Source organism: Carya illinoinensis, chromosome 1, assembly GCF_018687715.1.
Source record: "Carya illinoinensis cultivar Pawnee chromosome 1, C.illinoinensisPawnee_v1, whole genome shotgun sequence".
Lineage (NCBI taxonomy): Eukaryota > Viridiplantae > Streptophyta > Magnoliopsida > Fagales > Juglandaceae > Carya > Carya illinoinensis.
Window position 1 is genome coordinate 41,121,318 of NC_056752.1, and position 22,011 is coordinate 41,143,328.

General features: G+C 35.8%; 1 protein-coding gene across 4 annotated transcripts; it reads left to right on the forward strand.

The window, feature by feature from the left end:
- Window positions 1–1,668: 1,668 nt before the first annotated feature.
- Window positions 1,669–20,029, forward strand: LOC122274220 (squamosa promoter-binding-like protein 7). Of its 4 annotated transcripts, XR_006228256.1 has the most exons (11): window positions 1,685–2,526; window positions 9,630–9,787; window positions 9,938–10,164; window positions 10,265–10,363; window positions 10,447–10,554; window positions 12,539–12,656; window positions 13,512–13,647; window positions 14,733–14,895; window positions 16,787–17,353; window positions 19,180–19,533; window positions 19,661–20,029. XR_006228256.1 is itself a non-coding variant. In XM_043083237.1 (10 exons), the coding sequence occupies exons 1-10, from the start codon at window positions 1,970–1,972 to the stop codon at window positions 19,477–19,479; spliced, it is 2,433 nt and encodes an 810-aa protein (XP_042939171.1). In that variant the 5' UTR covers window positions 1,687–1,969; the 3' UTR covers window positions 19,480–20,029. The 4 variants fall into 4 exon arrangements, 3 of the variants coding, with proteins under 3 accessions (XP_042939190.1, XP_042939171.1, XP_042939183.1); XM_043083237.1 differs by having other exon boundaries at window positions 1,687–2,526; window positions 19,180–20,029; XM_043083249.1 differs by having other exon boundaries at window positions 1,696–2,526; window positions 10,265–10,339; window positions 19,180–20,029.
- Window positions 20,030–22,011: the final 1,982 nt, after the last annotated feature.

The window sequence follows — 22,011 nt, forward strand, 5'->3', positions numbered from 1 at the left end:
TACTATTATTCTTCAATCCCCAATATTTAGCGATAAAATTGACTAGAAAGAGGTTACACATCGTGGGGTTTGATGGTGATGCATATCTAACACGTAACATTCGTGAATGAAAGATGCGTGGAACTTGTGATCGTAAATCTCGGTCCTCGTACAGACAAATTTGTCTTGTGAAAGCATTTATGATAGATTTAGATAGCGTAATGATTTTAGATAATTTATGTGTGATAATAAAAATAAAAATAATAAAATATTAGATAATAATTAATATTAATAAAAAATAAGTAAAAAATAATAATAAAATATTTAATCATAATGGAATGATGTTGTATCATTATCGAATCACAGCTCTAGACACATGTCCTAAAAGAAATATGAGCAGGGAAGAGAAAGAGTGAGGGGGAGTTAACACATTTCCCACCGAGGACGAGAGAGAGAGAGAGAGAGAGAGAGAGAGAGAGAGAGAGGGGGAGGGAGGAGGAGAGGGGGAGATGGTTTTAGGGCATTTAATAGTTGCGTGAGATAGAGTTTATTTATTCCTTTACTTAGAAGGATATAATTTAGTTAAAAAAATTATATTTATTAATTTTTATACTATTCATCAATATGTGATTTTTTATTTTTATCTTTTTTATTTAAATACATATATTTATGAATGTGTGTATTTAAATAAAAAATAAAAAAATCATATATTAATATATGATATGAGAATGATAATTATCATTTATCTTTAGTTAATAAATCTCAACACATCACCCCCAATCAATAAGTACTGAGAATTTCAATGAGACTTAGTAACTATTTGATAATTTTAGAAAATAAAGATCTAATATTCTAATTATTGTTTAAAAATATATCGTTAAGTTAATATTATATGAATAATTTAATAGCACAATATTTTATAAAGTAATATTACGTATATTCATTTTTATATAATCTTTATGTATTACATTGATATGATTAACTGGATCAATTTTTTTAATACATAACTAATCATATTAATAGAGTGTATAAAAAAATACGTAAAAATAACTATACATAAAATTTTTTTATTTTTTAATAGGGAAAGAAAACCAGACTTCCATGGTATTAAGAATTCCTAACAAGTCTTTCACGGAGCCTTATATATTTTTACCAACTTCATTAAACTTGTATACAGTATAATGAAAAAATAAAAGAAATATTTTAGTTAAAAATATATCATATAAATATAAATTTATAAATTGATCTAATTTGATATTATATGTTAAATTTTAAATTTAATTTTATAATAAAATAGATTTAATTAATGATATATAATTATGTTAATTTGTAAATTTATTTTTATGTAATATATTTACATATCTAATATTTAAAAAAATTAAAAAGAAAAATTAAAAAAGGGTAAGGAATAAGGAATCTGAGAATATGCCGGGCTGTCGCTACACATATTTCGTTCTTTGTTGCATCGTATTACTTTTTCTGTAAGCACGTAGACGGCAGACTATTCTGCTGTTTTAAGTTTTAATTTACATTTCTGGTGTGGGGGATGGAAGATGCTTCTGCCGTCAATTGCCCGTGAGAATCCGATATTATTGGAGCCATGTCATCACCATAGTCTCCGTTGACAAGGAAGGACGGACTCCCACCTCCAGCCTCAATTGCACGCGAGCATCTCACGCATAACCGGAATGTAAAAGAATGGCCATCGGCCATCGCTTAAGAAGGCGCGTAATGTAAAGGCGCGTGGATTTACTCCTTGCGTCGATAATAATTACAAAACTTCATGTTGCCACGATTAGCTCATTGCATTTTACTAAGAAAAATCCCATTCTCCAACAGCTAACCAACCCAACCACCCACCCAACAACCCAGCTGGCTCACTCACCGTCTCTTCTCCGCCAACTCTCCAACCACCGTCGCCACGTCAACACCCGGTGTCTCCTTTTTTTTTTTTTTGGGAGACAAATTTTGCTTTTGAATTCAGTGATATATGGAAACTTCTCCGCTTCCACGTTCTCCAAAACCTACGGTTTCGGAGCAAATGGAGGCGGTGCACACCACGGTGGCCGAAGAAGACCCGTCCTCGGCTCTCTGGGACTTCGATGACCTCCTTGACTTCAACGTAGACGAGCACTTTTCCATATCCCTGGACCACGATCACCACCACGATCCGCCGCCGTTCTCTCCTGAGGCTCTTGAACTTCCGCCGGAGGATCCAGATAATTCGACTAATAATCGGATCCGAAAACGTGATCCGAGGCTGGTATGCTCCAATTTCTTGGCGGGTCGGGTCCCCTGCGCGTGCCCGGAATTGGACGAAAAGATGGAGATGGAAGAGAGCGTGCCCGGAAAGAAGCGGGTCCGGACGGCGCGGACATCGATCCGGACCCCTCGGGCTGCGGCTAGGTGCCAGGTCCCCGGGTGCGAGGCCGACATTAGCGAGCTCAAAGGGTATCACCGCAGGCATAGGGTTTGCCTGCGGTGCGCCCATGCGAGATCGGTTGTGCTTGATGGAGACGCTAAGAGATATTGCCAGCAGTGCGGCAAGTAAGCTCGATTCTATTGGTTCTTGAGGTTTCAGATTCTCTAAGTCAATTTCTCTTTTCTTTTGAGATTATACTTTTGTTTGGCTACGAAATTGTTTTGACGAAGTTGGATGCAAGGGTTATTTTTAATGCGACTTCAAGGAATTTTTGGTGGTGAATATTACAACACACTAAGAGATTTCTCACTTTTGTAGATGCTAGATGGACATTTATAGTCTGCATCTTATGTATGAAAAGGGATCGTGGATTTTGATGACAATTCATGCGTTTATGTAAACTTATGCATAGAGATAGGAGCGTCCAAAGTCGATTGCTTAGTTGCACATTGACGTTGCGATGGTGGTAAAGTGTTTTTAGTTGACAAGATTCTGGCGGGGAATAATCATCAATCTTACCAATTTCTTTCTTTCTGTTTGTTTTTTTCCCTTTTATTCAAGTTAATATCTTTATGTCGGGTTTTGGAGCTATTTCTTAGCAAGGTGAAGATGGAGCGTAGACTATGGGTAGAAGCAAAGCTCTTGGTTTTTCTCAAGAAATGTGGCTATCTTTTCTGTATTTTTGAGAAGAGTAGGAAGACAACGAAGTCTCTTTATCTTAGTAGAGGGATGGTGAACTGAATGGCTATGGTTGTGGATGAGTGTTTGAGGTCTTCTGGAAATATGGGTTCATATCAGACTAGAAGGGAGGGTGATAGAGTTTTCTTGGTTCAAACATGCCACAACTCGTATGGTAGTTTTGTGAAGTTGGTTGAGTATGGTACTGGAACCAGGAAGGGCATTATTGTGATCGCAGAAGGTTGGAAAGAGAGTGGATGGGCCTGGTTTTATGAGGAAAATGAGAGAGATGATAGGCTTTCAACCCTCTGTTTCAGCTCTTGAGAACAGAGGTGTGACTAATACTGGTGGTGCACCACAGGACTACAGAGGGAAGGAGGTGATTACAAGTGCTTCTAGCGGAGGTGCTAATTCTTCTCGTGAAGTTTTGTACTTGTCGGCGTTGATGAAGCTGGTAACCTATCAAAACAAAAGATGAAGCTGGTGACTAGGTCGACTGGTTCGCATCAAAATGGTGGCAATGGAGATTATAGGAAGGATGGTCTTGTGTTGGATGGAAGAAATCGGAAGGATTGCTTGAAAGGTGAGTCCCGATGTAATCGTAAAGCTGGCAGTGGCAATGGCTGGCCTTTCGAGCTGATGTAGAGGTTTGGAGAAGTTGAGGGGTCGCTATGGCATATTTAGGGGGAGGTTATTGGTTGGAAGGAGAGGTTTGAAAATTTAAGCATTGCTGAAGAAGGTAGATGGGGGCCTGGGCTGTGAATCTGTGTGTCTTAAGGTGTCTAAGGAGGCGATGGGGGAGTTTTCTAGGCTTAAGGTTTCTAAAGATAAGGTGATATGGGCTGGACAAAGGCCAGATTAATAGGCCTTTGAAATGGCAGGCTAAGCTTCAGGCTTCTGAGAGCCAAGAGCCCAATAAGAGTGACGGCTCAGCCCAAACTAATGATGGCTCTGGTGGCTGTGTCGTAAACACAGAATGGCTCCACGACGGCGGGCAACTCTTCTAGGTGTACTCTGGCGTCTAGTTATGCTCTAGTGATAGGGTTGCCAACGTCTTCTCTTGTTCCCATGGCTTCGAAGGATGATTTTCACTTTAAGGAGAATAGAGAGGGGTTGATGCCATCTTTGTCCTCGTCGCAGCTATGTAATGGTGGTATAGGTTAGGTTGTAGGGGGAGACGTAGTGGGAGAGGGTGATTGTAGTGAGGGGTCGAGGGTGTTTGCCCCTGGGTCTGCCGAGAAGACTATTTTTAGGGTTCCTTGTACCCAATTTATCAACTTAGATTTGCAGATGGTTCTTGGTGGATGGAAGGATTTGACTCATCTCAGTGTTGAGAATCTGTGAGTTGTTTGAATCAGATGAGGAATTTGCTCTTGAACCGGTCATGTTCCATTCCTTTAGGCATTGAATGGACAAATAACTCATCTGATTGTGTGTTGAGAAAGGTGGATGAAATTAAGGATTGTATGGTGATCTCTTGTAATGGATTTGATTAACAATTTAAAGCTCTCCTTATAGCTATTGAGGTTGATCAACTATCTTTGACTAGATCTGCCTAAAAAAAGGAGACGGAATTGATGAGATTGTCTGGTTCTATCAACTATAATGTTAGGGAATGGAGTGCGTATAGAGTTAAAGGTAGGATTGCCAACTGTTATCAATGAAACCAAAGATCATTTCTTGGAATGTTCAGGGGCTAAATTGTATTAGAAATCTTCTCCAGGTGAAGACTTTGATCTGTAAGTGGAGGGCTGATGTAATTTGCTTTCAGGAAACGAAATTGAAGTTTTTTTTAATTTATTATTATTATTATTTTTATCAAGCTATTGTTATTAGTTTGTGGAGCTGCCATTGTGTGGTGTGGGCTGCGTTAGTTTTCGATCAGGGCTTCGGGAGGCATCATTGTTATGTGGGATAGGAGGGCTGTGAAGTTAAAAGAACATTATGTGGTGGCTTGTCATTTTAGGAACATTATGTGGATGACAGATTCGAATGGGCTTTTGTGGGTGTTTATGGCCCTAATTTGGATGTAGTAGGAGAATTTTGTGGCATGAAATGGCGGGTCTTTGCGGTTGGTGGGATCTTCCTTGGTGTGGAGGGGATTTCAACATTACTCGGTTTACTAGTGATGGAGTGGGGGTTTCTCACATCTCTCATGCAATGACTATCTTTTCAGATCTCATTTTTGAGTTGGAACTTATGGATTTACCTATGGCGGGGGGATTATAAGTGGTCCAATGGGAGGAGGGCATGGTCTAGGCTGGACAAATTTTTGGTGTTGGCTTCTTGGGAAGCTTATTTTCCTGATTTGTGTCAAAGGAGACTACTGAGGATTTGTTCTGATCAATATCCCATTATGTTGAATTGTGGGGGCATTATTGGAGGGCGTAGGTACTTTAAATTTGAAAACGTGTGGCTGGAGGATGAGGGCTTCGTGGATAGGGTGAGGATTTGGTGGTCTACGTACCATTTTGCTGGTACTCTGAGTTTTGTTTTGGCTGAAAAACTCTTAACTTTAAAACAAGACTTGAAGAAATGGAATGTGGAGGTTTTTGGGAATGTGGAAAATCAGAGGAATTGTCTTTTGGAACAGTTGCAGTTTTTGGAGGATAGGGAGTTGGGGGAAATTTCGGGTTAGGAAATGGAGAGAAACAATGGGTGGTTGCTAATTTAGAGAAAAAACTCTCATGGAGGAAATTTCGTGGAGGCAAAAATCTGGTCTTTTTGGTTGAAGGAAGGGGACAAGTGTACCAGTTTTTTACCAAATGGAGAATTCTCGTCAAAGAAATAATGCTATCGGGGTTCTTTATGATGGCGACAACATTCTTTCGGATCATTTGGCTATTAAGGAACATTTTATGAATTTTTATGAGAAGCTTTTTCGGGAAAAAATACTCTTGGAGACCTAAATTAGATGGCCTGGTTTTTGACTCCATTGATCAGTTGAGTGCGGAGTGGTTGGAGAGAGCTTTTGAAGAAGAGGAAGTATTTGATGTGGTTAAAGGAATGGCAAGGGATAAATGGAGTCAAGTACTTTTTTTCAAAAGCTCTCTCAAAAGCTTTTTTTCTATGGCTTTTTTCCGAGCTTGTTGGGATATTGTGCAAGAAGATGTTATGACGGTTTTTATGTTTTCCCTGTTTTCTTGGTTTTCAGCCATTGTTCTTAATGGTGGGGCAGTCCATGAGTTTTTGTTTATGCTGTTTTAGTTCTTGAATGTTCTTAGGTGTTTCTTTTGTATACTTCCTGTGTACATGGGTTTTGCCTATTTCATTCATGGAATAAATTTTTTACTTATAAAAAAAAAAAGATGTTATGAAGGTTTTTCTTGAATTTCATTCATTTATGAAATTTGAGAAAAGTCTTAATGCTACATTTATTGCACTTATTCCTAAAAAGATGGGGGTTGTGGAAATGAGGGATTTCCAGCCTATTAGTTTGGTCAATGGGGTGTACAAGATCATTTATAAGGTGTTAGCTAACCGCATGAGTGTGTTGATGGAAAATATTATTATGAAATCTCATTTGCATTTATGAGGGGAAGACAAATTCTTAATTTGGTTCTAATTGCTAATGAATGGGAGAATTAGATTGGGTGAGTCTGGTATCCTGGTTAAATTGGACATGGAAAAGGCATATGATTATGTTAACTGGGAGTTTCTCTTATACTTAGGAGATATGGTTTTGGAGAGAAGTGGTGTTTGTGAATCAAACATTGTATTGATGGTTAGATTCTCTATTTTGGTGAATGGCACCCCAGTTGGTTTCTTTAATAGTTCCTGTGGCTTAAGACAAGGGGATCCTTTGTCTCATTTTCTTTTTGGTCTAGTTATGGATGCTTTAAGTAGAATGATTGAAGCGCCAGTGGATGATAGATTCTTGTCGAGATTTTTGGTGGGAGATGAGTCTTGGGGCAGCATAAAAGTCTCACACCTTTTTGTAGATGACACTTTAAGTTTTAGTGAGACCAATAGGGGTGTAAAGTTTTTCCTTCGGACTGAGAAAAGCAACCGGACCTATTAAGCGACCAGTTGGTCTTGATCCAAGAAAGTAGAGAAATTGAATTTTCAGTCCAGTCTTGTGGTAGGGTTTTGTTCACCAGACCGGGCCGAATTTAATATATAAGTTTTTAAATAATTTTTTATATGATATTTATAATTTTTTTTAGGTAGTTATATAAATTAAAAGCAAGTAATTATGTAATTTCTTCTAACTAATTATAAATAATCATTCAATTCTCTTTGAACCTAATTATTTATGCTTAGATTATATAAAGGTTAAGAATTTTAAGACAAAAGCATTAACTATTAATTATTGATAGTACACATACTATTTGCATTATTTTTTTATTATACTTAATTAAAATACTTAATGAGTTAAGTATAGACTTAGTTAGACAACTTAGATTTTTTTTTATAAGTAGTTAGACAACTTAGATTATATCATTCACTTGATTTTTTTTTTAAAAATCATTTTATAAAATTTTTTGTCAAAAGCTTGAAAAAAAAAGAAAAAAATGGCCCGGACCAAAATACCCCGATAAGTTCAACCGGACTGAACCGAACCGGTCCGGTCTGGTCCCAGTTTTTAGTGGGCCGAAAAAATCGATCTGGTCTGAAATTATCCTTCAAGACCGATTACACCCCTAGAGACCAATCAAGATCATCTTCATTCTTTGAGAGCGCTTTTTTGCTATATTTTGAAACTATTTCTGTTCTTAGAATTAACTTATCTAAGTCTGAAATTGTTTCAGTGGGCTTTATTATAAATATTTTGGATTTGGCTAATATCTTGGGATGTAAGGTATCTTCTTTACCTATGAGATATCTTGGTCTTTCTTTGGGCGCTCCTCACAAATCTTTAATGATATGGTGTGGTGTGATTGAGAAGATTGAGAGGAGGTTAGCTGGTTCGAGAAAGCTATATTAGTCTGAAGGGAGAAGAATTACTTGGATAAAGAGTACGTTGTCTAATCTTCCTACGTATTCCTTTTTCTTTTCCCTTTGCTTGCAGGGATTAGGGGTTGCAAATAGAATTGAAAGGGATCTTTCGGAATTTTTTGTGGGGAGGAAAGAAAGTTTCACTTGGTTAGTTGGGATAAGGCTTGTTCACAGATTTCTTGTGGAGGATTGGGGGTGCGAAATTTGAGACTCTTTAATGAAGCTCTTCTTGGAAAATGGCTTCAGAGGTATCATTTTGAGTGGGATGCGTTATGGAGAAATATTGTTGATGTTAAATATGGTAGGATGTGGGGGAGATGGTGTTCTAATGAAGTAAGAGGAGTGTATGTGGGTTTGTGGAAGTCTATTTGGATGGGTTGGGCGGAATTTGTCAATCATTTTAAATATAAGGTGGGGGATGGGACAATGATTAATTTGGCATGATATTTGGTGTGGGGATTTAGCTCTAAAGAATGTTTATCCGTCCCTTTTTAGGATTGCTAGAGATGAAGATGCTGCAGTGGCTGATTCCTTTACTTTTTTAAATAATAATCTTCAGTGGAATGCCAATTTTATTATAGATGTGCATGATTGGGAAGTGAATGTGGTCTCTGATTTTTTTGGAAGATTATATGATATGAAGATTGTTCAGGGAATGGAGGATAGTCTGCTGTGGATTCATGTTGGAAATTCCAGATTTTCAGTTAGCTCCTTTTATTAGGCGATAACCTGTCATTATGTCAATAAATACCCCTGGAAATGCATTTGGAGATCTAAGGTGCCAAGTAAGGTGGCATTTTTCTGTTGAGCTTTGCTACTCGTCATCCTCACATACAACACACTACATTTATTTTTTATTTTTATTTTGGTTTTATTATTCTTAAACTAATTAAATTCTTATACTCATCATTCATACACCACACATTTGGTAAGAGAAAAAAAATAAAAATAAAAATTTAAATAATTGTGGCGTGTGGGGATGATGAATAGAATTTTTCTTTTTCTGTTGCTTGGTGTCTCTTGGAAAAATTTTGACCATGGATAATTTGAGTAAGTGTAGATTATTTGTCATGGATTGTTGCTTCATGTGTAAGAAAGATGGTGAATTTGTTGACCTCTATTTCTTCATTGTGAGGTGGCTAAGACTTTGTGGGATGAGATTTTTGGTTGGACGGGTATTGCTTGAGTGATGATCTTTTTGCATGTTGGCAAGGTTTTAAGGGGAGACATCGTATTGTTGCCATATGGAAGATGATCCCATCGTGTTAGATGTGGTGCTTATAGTTGGAAAGGAATGGGTGGTGCTTTGAAGATAGAGAACGCTTGATGGGAGAACCTAGGGAGTTTTTCTTTAGTATTTTGTGTATTTGGGCTAAGGCTCTTGTATTGAATGGAGATAATATTCATGATTTGCTTTTAGCCTTTTCTAGTTTTTAGTTTGTATTTAGGTATTTTCTCTTGTATGCTTCCCGTGTATGCGTATTTACTTAGTAATAAAATTTTCGTTTACTTGTAAAGAAAAAAAAAAAGAATATGATTTAGGGCGAAAGTTGCCAATTGATCAGCATCGTCCTTGGTATTTTACTTGCTACTCATGCGAAATTGTTGGCAGGTTTCACATCTTATCAGATTTTGACGAAGGTAAACGCAGTTGTCGAAGAAAATTAGAGCGCCACAACAATAGACGGCGAAGGAAGCCTGGTGATTCTAAAGTTGCAGTGGAAAATGAACCTCAAGGGCTCATGCAGACTGAAGGTGTCACTTGTGATGGTAAGGCAGAAACAAGAACAGTAAATTTCAATCAATACAACTAGCTCTATACATGCATTAGATGGAGCATTTATATTTATTTGAAGTGACTACTAGAAAGTTGCAGTTCTTATATGATAAAATGGTATCACATCTGTCTATATGATGTAGATGGTCTATACTGGAGCAGCCCAATAGCTGAAACGGAAGCAGCCTTGGAGTCTGAAGATGGACAAGTAACCACTCTTGGCTCGGCTCTTGATTCCCAGAACATACCTACTGATACCGTTCCATCTTCTGCGGCTTCTGGTGAAACCCAAATGCAGGGGGGGAAAGATAATACCAAATGTTTTCCATCTCCATTGTACTATGACAATAAGTCGTCTTACTCATCTCTGGTGGGTCTCTGCTGACTGCTATGGCAGCTACATTGTCATTTTTCTTTGGTTCACAGGAGGGTCTATCCTGGGGATATACTGACTCCTTATATGATTGTAGTGTCCAACAGGTCGAATCTCGTTTAAGCTTTATGATTGGAATCCAGCAGAATTCCCCAGAAGACTGCGGCACCAAGTATTTAAAGCATTATTGCTGCAGTTTAGTATTTCAAAAGAGACCAGATCTCTTTGCTCTCATAGAATTGAAGAACTGATTTAACACGTGTTAAAATGTTTTTTCAGATATTCCAATGGCTGTCCAGTATGCCTGTTGAGTTGGAGGGTTATATTCGCCCTGGATGTACGATATTAACTGTGTTTGTTGCAATGCCAAAATTTATGTGGGTGAAGGTAATATCTTTATTGGATCCTTTCTTAATGAATGTTTTACTGTTATGATGAACTAGCACAATTGATTAGTCACATTTATGTCATAGATCCATGTATTTATGTAAATATAGAAGTCTTGGTCTGATGCATTTTTCACCGTGTCTTATTAATTACTCATTTATTAATGAATCGTGAGGCTGTGGAGAACTGTATTAACTGTTGATAATAAACATACCATGATGCCATGCTCATATGCACACACAATATTTGCACCCAAAACAGAAAAAAGTTAATTTCAAGTTTGAAGCTCTTCTAGTCCATATGTAAAAAGTTCACATCTGACACAACTTTACTGTATTGGATACCCTTTTCAATTATTGCTACATATATTTCTTTTTATCAATTCAAATGTTAAAAACAAATGCATTGGAAATTTTGCCAATACATCAAATATGAGGTGGAGGATTTAATAAAGATAAAGTTCTTGCATGATGCATCTTGTTGGGGATAAGGATGCATAGGTGGTAGACAACTTACAGGTCTCAAATCTTCCTTCTCGATTGGAAGTGGTGTTTTTCTGAGTGGCACAAGACGTGGAGGTGCACCTCTTTACGTCTATGCTTGGTTGTATTCTCTTAGGGGAAGATTAGAGTGAAAGATGAGATGCAACAAGGCATACCGAGGAAAGGATTGTTTGTAATGCCCTAGTCCCCCATGATGACATTACTTTTCCATGGAAGACCATTGGAGTAACAAAACTCCCTGGAAAGCAGTTTTTTTTGCTTGGATAACAACACTAGGGAAGATCCTTACTTTGGACAACCTGAGAAAGAGATGTTATGATGGTACAATGTTGTTATATGTACACGAGGTATGGGAAATTTTTGGAACATGAAATTTGTGGATCATCTCTTACTCTACCATGTGTCAAGATTGTATGAAATAGCCTTCTTAATTGGCCTTGAGTGTTCTGTATATTATATAGACTTTACAAGAATGATATACATGGAAAGAAAGTTTCCAAATGATTCTATCCCCATACATGGAAACTATATCCTGTCAAATTTGTATATTAACTGTACAAGCATAAGTAAAATAAGGAAAGCTGAAATAAGGAAACAAGGATTATGGACAACAAAGCAAATAAGGAAACAAGAATTATGGACAGCAAAGCTACCCGTTGACAGACCCCCTCAAATTGATGCGGGTTGATCAACAAGCATTGATTTGCTACTTAAGAAGCAATGTCGATGACGAGTGAGAGCTTTGGTGAAGATATAAGCAATTTGTAGTTCAGTGGAAATATGTGGAAGAGTGATAACACGAGCTTCAAAGGCTTCACGGATAGGGTGACAATTGATTTCAATATGCTTTGTGCACTCATGATAGACAGGATTGGCTGTGATCTGAATGGTACTTGTATTATCGACGAGTAAAGGAGTAGGATTGGTCTCAGGGAAGTCGAGCTCAGCAAGCAAACCTCGAAGCCAAATAATTTTGGAACAAGCAAGAGATATCGCCCGGTACTCAGATTTTGTAGATGACTTAGAAACTATCTTGCTTCTTACTCTTTCAGGAGATCAATGCATCACCTAAGAACACACACCAACCAATTATGGAGCGATGTGTATTAGCACAACCAGCCCAATCAGCATCACTACATGCAGCAAGGTGAGGAGAATTTCCTACAGGAAAGAATAAGCCACGGGAAGAAGTGCCCTGAATGTAGCGTATCATGCCTTCCCCTTCATCAATAAGATTTATATATCAACAAATAAATAAATGTCATTTTTTTTTTTGTATGTATCAAGTACATATTATTGAGCTTTATATGACCAATAAAAGTGTCATTCAATATATTTGAAGTATAATGACAAGATAGGTGTTGTTAGGCTGTCACAAATAATCTCGACTTGTCTTTACAATGAATGTTTTTTCCCTATATTTCCTAATTATCAGCAGAATTTATAAAATTGACTTCACGTTTCTTTAATGCATCGAACAGTTATCTGAAGATCCCATATCATATCTCCATGACTTTGTTGTTGCCCCCGGAAGGATGCTATCTGGAAGAGGAACTATACTTGTTTTTATCAATGACATGATTTTTCAGGTTATGAAAGGTATGTTTGTGCCTATATGCTGCTGCTTTTATATCGCTACACTCTCTCTCTCTCTCTCATGAAAAAGAAATGGAGGTTCCTATACATAGTTATATGTGCTGCTACTCAAGGAACACACTTGTTTATTGTGTTGGTATATATGGGTATTTATATTACCAGTTTCAATTCTATTCTTACCACTTAAATGGGTGTGGAACTTGAGACGCTCAGACCATTATGTGTTGTCATTGGATGTACATTTCGATGCTACATCCATGAGGGAGTGTTGGATTGTTATAAACAAAAATACACACATATGTGATACTTCCAGTTTTTGTAAACAGTTTCTTTTTGGGTGAGAATTAGTTATTACTTAGCTTGTTTAGTTAATGGACTCGTATCTATTATAATCATCCTACTCATATATATTATTTGGTAAGTTTTAAGTGTTGGTGTTTTCTAATTGCTAACCATGATTTATGTTGACACCGTCATTCATGTGTTGATTTTTGTTTACTTCTTGGTGTAATTACTTTATCAAGGAAAGTTCTTAATGAGCCCATTAAATTCATTTAACCCGAGCACCACCCAAATAATTTAGTTTTTCAGAAATCATTTCTGATTCTGTTTGATTTAGTTGTTTACTTGAGAAGGTATGAGACCTTAAACATTATTGGTTGTTTTACTCATAAAGAGAAATTACTGGATGTTTGTGTCATCATACTCTTTATCTGTGGCAATCTTATCCTAAGATGTTTAGTTTTCAGGTACTGATTTTTTTCAATTTCTAAATGGATTGCTTTGTTAGAGTTTGTTTGGTGTTTCCAACTTTCTTGTTTCCCTTTTAACATTAACTGAATACCTGAATGGATGTAGGTAGACCGTATGTGATGAAAGTCGAGGGGGAGGTCAAAGCACCAAGGCTTCACTATGTTCATCCTATATGTTTTGAGGCTGGAAAGCCCCTGCAGTTTGTCACTTGTGGAAGTAATTTACTACAATCTAAATTGCGGTATGCATTGATAGTATGGGGCCCTATTTTACCAGAAACATCTGTTTGTTTCCTCAGGTTTCATTCACGTGTTTTTTAATGCATGATTAACATGGATAAATCTTTTCTTCTTTGGTTCTGGGGTGTGGGATGTTTCAATCTACTCTCTCTATTGTTTAGCCACCAAAGATACAAATTTAAAGGAAAATAAAACATTTTAGACTTTTAATATAACTTTCCAAATTGTCCACTAACATGCAAATTTAGGAAATGCTTTCTTTTATAACAAAAGGTATTATGTTTACTTGTCAATAATAAAAGGTATTGCAGGAAGATATCGCTTTGGTTTTTGAAAATATACACACCTTTGAATTATTATATGCCTTATCTACATAAGCAGATGGTAAGCCATATATCTAATGGTAGGGTGTAATTTCTGGCTATTGTCTGTTGTTGTGCGTATTACATGACAGTTTGCACATACACCTGATTTAAATTACATAAGCAGGTTGTTTTGATTAGTTAAAACGAAGACACTTCAAGCTCAGCTTGAGATTGACTTAAAACCATACATTTTTCAATTGTAATGGATGAGCTGCCTACTTTGACATCTGCGGCAGATAATTTGGTTTCTCGTAGAAGAGATGATCGGGTTGTGCAATCTAAGCATGGCCCTGATGGAACAAGATGCCGCAGGTCAGGCTAGGCCCCGGCAGTTCCAAACCAGAAGAATAGAACCAATCTGAGCTTCGTTTACCTATCAAAAAAAAAAAGAAAAAAAAGAAAAAAAGAACCAACCTGAGCTGACAACACATCAGCTGCTTTTAGTACAATTGGAAAACATAATAAATGCTGTTGTTTGGACACTCGTTTTGATGTAATCCTCTATCTTGAATAGGTGTCATCCAGTTTAAATATATTTTATTGGTATGCTACTTTTGTCACACTTGAATGATATTATTTTTTAACCCGTAAAGTCACTTTTTTTGTATTTCTATTTGCAACTGTAAAACTTGTTTATGTACCAAAACATTTTTTTTGTTATTTTGGTATATACTAAAAATTTTATTTTGGTAATATAAAGCTTAAGAAGGTTTTGTTGTCAGGTTTCTTGTATCTTTTGCCGGAAAGTATCTTACAGATGATTATTGTGTGGCACCTCTGCATGGTCAGACTCAGGGGGATTCTGCTTCTAGTTGTAACCACCAGTTATACAAGATACACGTTCCCCAAACTGAACCAGATTTCTTTGGTCCTGCCTTTGTTGAGGTACGTATTTTGGATGGTATTATATTTTAATTCTGGATTTGTTTCTGTATTACAGTTTTTTGGGGATTTTCTTGTCCATATTGACATATTTCCATTGGCTTTAATAGGCTTAACTTTCATAATTTTTGTGTATCTTCATCTCCTGCTAGATATTCTCTCTTGCATACATCAAGTATGCTTGGATTGCGTCTTTCGTGCATTTAATGAAGTTCTATTATTTATATAAAAAGGGGGAACATTTGCTGCTTTTATATTACTTGGATATAATCCTCTTGTTCTAGTCCTGTGTACTTGGTTATACCTTTCATATATTTTAATAAAATCTTTGATCACTTATAAAAATATTACTAGGATATAATAATGATATAGTAACCATAATATGTATATATACATATATTTAAATTTGAGTGATGATATACCTAAAAATTTTTTACAACTATTTTATAACTCATTTTACAACCAACCAATGTCATTGTGCCACTTCATTAAAAATAATTTTGATTTTATACGGCTACCCTCCATTTGAAATAGAGTTGTAAAATAGTTGCAAAAAAGTTGTAAATTTATCGTTTTCCTTTAAAATTTTGCAACATGTATTGGTTTTCCTGGGATCCGTATGGGCCATGCTTTGTATGTTATGTGATCTTGGTTTGGCATGGGGGACTGTCTTAGTGTATGCATTAAATTTGCCTGAAAATCATTTCTATCTGCATGGCTCTATGTTGCATATATGATGTGTGATATTTAGGAGTGACAATATGTGACACAATCCATTAACCCAGCACGAACATGACACAATAAAAGCAGGTTAAGATTTAGTCTTAACGGGTTTGGGTCAAAATGAGTTGACCAGTTAAGACACGATTGCTTAACGGGTCACTAAAGGGTCAACCCGTTATGACCCATTATGACCTCTTAAGAAAATGAGATTTCCCTTTATACCCTTAGACCTAAAACTCAAAAAATCCTTAACACTTATTGCCCACTTTTTTCATCATGTTCTAAATTTGTTTAGATCTATGTTTTTATCATATTTGGGTTTGTAACATTAATATGTTTAAAATGTGTGTTTTGTTTATTATATTTGGGATGTAATTTTAATATTATTACAATGTGTGTAGATCATATTTGTGCGTTTATCATATTTGGTACTGTTGGGATTTTAATGTTGGTATTTTTATTGTTTGGATTGTTATTTTAGACTTGTAGTTGTGTTTTTTTATTTTATTTTATTTTTTATTTTTTATTTTTAAATTTATTTTTTATTTATTAATAATATAGATGTTATTTATATTTTAATATTTAGATAAAATCAATTAGGTCAAACGGGTCACTAACTGGTTTGTTTAACCCATTAATGTAAACGGGTTGAAACGAGTCATATCGTATCGTATCGTGTCAATTTATTTTGTATTTACTAACAGGTCGTGTTGTGTCAACCCATTATCTTAATGGTTCGTGTTAGGGTTTGAGATTTTGAGACGAAATCCTTAACGGGTTGTGTTTATGTTGACCCATTAAGTATAATGTATATGTCTTGACACTACACAGATACAACCTGTTAATACGATTTGCTACCTGCTAATATTGCTTTTGCATCTGTAGTTAATTGTATGGATGATCATAAGTGTTGAGACTTGATGCCAACACTAAGCATTTTGTGCTATCACTTAACGACTGTTTTGGTAGCATACATAGTCCATGATTGTTGAATACTAGAACATGGAGGGAGATGCAGTGATTGGTTACAGAAAATGGTAAATTTCTATATTGTAAGGAGAAATGTTGTTGGCTACACGAACATTGCTAATCATGATACTTAATAAAAAAAATAATTGCAAAGTGTGATGGAAATGTTGCTAACTGGTTAAAGATAAATCTATTTTTTTAGGTTGAGAATGAGTCTGGCTTGTCGAACTTCATTCCAATACTTATTGGGGACAAAGAAACTTGTGCCGAAATGGAGATATTACAGCAGAGGTTTGATGCTTCTCTTTTCCTGAAAGGATCTGAGATTGCGGCTATTGGTCCTCTGACTGACTCGTGTGATGTTTCTGCATTGAGACAGTCTACATTTGCCGAATTTCTTTTAGATATAGCATGGTTACTTAAGGATCCTGCATCAGAAAACTTTCAAAAACCTATCACTGCTTCACAGATTCAAAGATTTAATAATATTTTGAGCTTTCTGATATGTAATGACTCTACTACGATTTTGGAGAAACTGTTGGAGAAACTGAAGATTGCGTTAAATAACATGAAATTTGACAGCATAGTTAATGGCACCTTTGATGCTGATTTGAGCTTACTAAAAAAATACACTGACAATGCGAGAGAGATTCTTCATAAAAAACATAAGAAAAGGGAAAATTCAGTGCTGCAATCAGGATCTGTACCAAAAGGGAATTCTATTTCTCAAAGCACTTCCGAAGATAATGCGCTCTCAGTCAACGGCCAGGTGAGGACTTAAATATTTTGTGCTTAAGCTTTTGCCGATTGTGAATCTGGTTTGCAAGTTCAAGTTTGAAATGCTAACTTAATCTGCCTTCTTTTTTTTCTTTCTTTTGTTCATCTTTTAACTTGTTAACAATATGTATTTACCTAGTGTGTGGATTTATAGATTTCTTAATATACAAATTGGTAAATGAATCGACACCTTTTGATGGTATTTTGTCGAGACCCTGAAATTTTAATATTTCTTTAAATCACACCCCTTTTGGTTCCTGATTGTTCTCAACAGGTTCTTCCATCTCAACAGCTGTTGTAATCGTGAAGGTCACATGTTGTGAACTCATAAGATTATGCCACAATAAAATATTTTAATATTTTTTTAATTTCCTTCTGACCAGAATTTATTATCCATTTAATGACAGCAGTGGAATATAAGAAAGAAGCAAACATAAAAAATATTATAGGTAGCAGAAGATGGTTTTTTGGGGGTGGGGCGGAGAGAGAGAGATAGAATTGGAGCTATAAATAGTAGTGGCACTGTCCTCAATGTCAACTGGTGAAGGTGGAACTACCTAGATGTACGGAATGGAAAAATATTTTGTCACTGCATAATCAACTGAGGCGTCCCTTTGGCAACAAACACTGCCTCTCAGCACTCCCCTGCCGGCTGCCTCAGAACCATAGCATCTTACATAGGCCCTTCTCTTCCTATCCTTTGTACTCTTCTCTTGCCACCGCCGTACTTCTCATTCTGATTTCCCCCAAACCAATGGTCGTGATTAACTTGCTATTCTCTCGTTGTAATCTCCCTCCCCTTCCAAGATAAGCCTTGCTGCTGTGGTCAGCGGCATGCCAATGGGGGTGTGGTGAGGGGGTGGCCTTGTGGCTGCACACGCTCTAGAGGTTCTTTCTCTGAGCCCCTCTCCCTATCTTTCTGACCCTTTGTTATTATTTTTATGTTTCTTTTATATTAATAAGATGGGTAAGAAGTATAAATTTGTTCGCATGACATTTTGAAGGATTCCATTTGTCCACTAGGAGTGTGATTAAGAAGATTGAAAACCCCAGGAATCATGATGGAAAAAGCATCAAATCACAAGGGGTATTGGTGTATTTTATTGTATGGCTGATGACTAGCTGATCAAGTGGCACCTCTTTCCCTTATGACTAGGGTGGAAGGTGATGTGGATTCAACATTCACTGGTGCATTACTTGCCAAATACAGAATAACTTAAAATTGAAAAAGTCACAAGTGTGGTGACACATCCCCAATAATGGACATGTAGGCCATCTTTGGATTGAAAATCTCTGAAATAGGTTTTTTTTGGGGGCCCCCCGGGGATTTTTTTTTTTCTTTTTTTTTTGTGGGGGGGGGGGGTGTGATTTTGTAAATGTGGTGGGACCTGTAAAATGTGCCTGGTTTGAGAGAGTTTTTGAGACGTCTTTGTTGGGGTTTGTAAAAGTAGTGGAATCCACAGAAAATATGTTGAGGAGAAATTTTTGGTTTCTTTTTTATTCACGGAAATTGAGGCAAACGATTAGATGATTCTTTAAGATTGAAAAAATGTTTGCTGTGGCGTGCATGTGTTCTTAATGTCTAGTTCTTTATAAGTTCTTTTGCTATATAAATTTGTCTATGCAAACTATACTGTCCCTTACTCTTGCAAGATATTTTCTAAACATTTTTTTCCTTCTAGTCTGCTACTATTGTTGTCTATTAAGAGCTTTCTAGCTGTCTAACTTGATGATATCTGAAAATTGAGAGATCATTCCCCTATATTTGAGTTTCCAACTGGCGTTTAATTATTTGATTAATTAATATTTGATTTGCAGGATACAGAGATAATAGCAAATGCTAAGGTGGGAGCACAGACATGCTCAGCTTCTAGTGGTAGAAGTGAAACTGTTCCCCTGTTGAATAGAGAGGTTGTCATGAATGTAAAACATTTAAAGGAATGGCCAAGAAAGTCATGTGGTCGCATTGGTTTTGGGACAGTCTTCAGCTCTCGCCCTAGTATATTCGTAATTTCGTTTGCCGCTGTTTGTTTAGGGATATGTGCTGTTCTCCTTCATCCTCACAAGGTTGGACAATTTGCAGTATCTATTCGGAGGTGTTTGCTTGACAGAATCTAGACAAATAGTGGATGACAAAGAAGTCTTTGAGCCAAAACACCCGGTTGTTCATCTGTAAGTATCCATTGTATACTAACAGTAGATTCAGAAAAGCTGTTAGTTAAAACCTTTGGCTTGTGGCTGTGCTCCTTGCGGGGAAAGCTTGATATTGGCGTGTTAATTGCGCTTCTGCATCAATCAGATAAATGCAGCTTCATTTGCAAGGGCGGCCAAGGTGAGGGGGACAGTAAGGTCATCAATCCCCATTGAAATCCAAAGAATGTTTGGGAGTAATATTAACATGTATGTATGTACTAGGTTTCAACACTCTCTAGATCAATTTCTTGTTACTGCAATTTTGAGTAGTTTTGGTATTCAGGATTCTGTACTCTGTTGTGTTTTGTAATGTTGAAAAGCTAGCTGTTCCCTATAGATTCATAGACTACTTGTAGTCGAGTTGTAGTTAAATATAAAAAAGAGATAAGATCTGCCAAAACAGATGTTAGGCGATCTCTAATTGATTTGACATTATGTAAAGAAATTGGATTGGAATGTATGACATTGACAACAACCATGGAAGAGTGACTCGCTCTATATCACCATGCATATTATTAAGCCAAGCAACGTTTTGCTTTGTTGTTATTGATTGAGCATTTGGCTGCTTATTTGTTGATCTAACGACCGAGGAAGAACTTGGTGCATGCTTTTGTCCCTTTTTAGTTTGGAAAAATATAGTTGCAAGCATAATTGTGCACTAATCTGTACACTAATATGATGTGATTGGTCAAAAAGTAGATTTTATTGAAAACAATGTTGATTTAAATTTTAAGTATGAATAAATCAGTATTGATATACAAATTAGTGCTCGATTGTACTTGTATGTAGTAAAACTCTTTTAGTTTTTAATAAATGAATGAGTAAATAAACTTGAATTTTCATTTTTTTTTTTATTGATCGTATCTCATTCCTTTCCTTTAGATAATCGAATCCGTTTGCCCACTTTTCATTAATTTAAAACAGTTTTGCCTAGACAAATGAATTATATTGTCCCCTTTCACGAGGGATGTGTTGGGATTATGATATATTAAAATTCTTTAAAGTTCAAATCAATTCTTCCTCGGATTCTTAATTATATATATATTTTTTTGACAAAAGAATAGTATATTGTATTCATTAATAAAAACATTACAATTGGATCTGAAATATACATTATAAGATAATTATAACATTAATAGTTTTCAAGTATACAACTATGATTGGCATGGACTAGATGGTCTAGTCCATGTTGCAAACCTCTACAGACTCACATTCTAAGAAACAACACAACTCTATTCAAGATATAAGTAACAATCATAATAAATATATATATATATATATTTATATATATATAATCAGAATAAATTGATTCTCCTTGCATCATCTAGAAAAACAAGAAGTTGGATAAGATGGTTTAAGGATATATATGGTCATCTCATCTATATATTAATTGGTCAGCTTGAGCACGAAACTTGGACAGTACGTTATATCGTTATCATGTATGCCAAATATTAAGGTATATTGCAATGATCCCTTTGGGATATCCTCATATTGCAATGTTCCCTTTGGGATATTGCAAGAATTCTAGATGGTGATTGGTTGTTATAGAAAGTTGTTGGTAAAAATTAGTTCATTCAATTATTGTAGATGGTGATTGGTTATTATAGAAAGTTGTTGGCATGTTTATTAGCTTCAACCACAATTCTAAATATAAAAGTTGGGTAGAATAAATGTTGGTATGTTTATATATGTGATTGTTGGGTGAATGGTTGATAAAATATATTTATTGAATAATTAAGTCAATTATAAAAATAGTATATTTATAATAATTTGAAGTTAAATAGTTAAATAATAATTTATTTAATAAAGTTATTAACTAATATATTAAGTGTATTTATAAAATATAAAAAAAATTATATTATTAAAATATATAATATTTTATTATTATTTAGACTTCAAGATAACTAGTCTAATGTGGACTAATCTATCTAAAAATCTAAATTAGATAGACATGTTGATATTCTAGCTAAATTATGAACTTGGCAATGGCCAAATCTTATATATTAAAGCTTAAACGATAAAACGTAAAAAGAGACAGAAATGTTACATTCAAGCCGTCCGATCCATTGGTTAAGATCATGAAAAGGATCGATTACTGAGTGGGAGAGGCGAAAACAATTTATTGGAATTTTCTATATTTCAGCTTAAATTACTTGAAAGATCACGACATGGGCTAGCTACCTCTTAATAATCTAAAATTCTTAGACCAATTCATGATCGAATCAAGTAATTTTGAGATCTCGCATTTCATGCTAGCTGTTTGAAAAATCTACATGGATTGGATCCACTTCATGTGTATTTCTTTCTCTCACTTGAAACCCTTACTGTTGAATAAAAACTCCAGGGACATGCTGATTATGCAAGTCATGTACTGTGTTACAATGTTCATATTATCAAGATAGCAAATCATGTTAGTTTGAATCAAAGAGATTATTTGAGTTAAAATGAAAAACATGC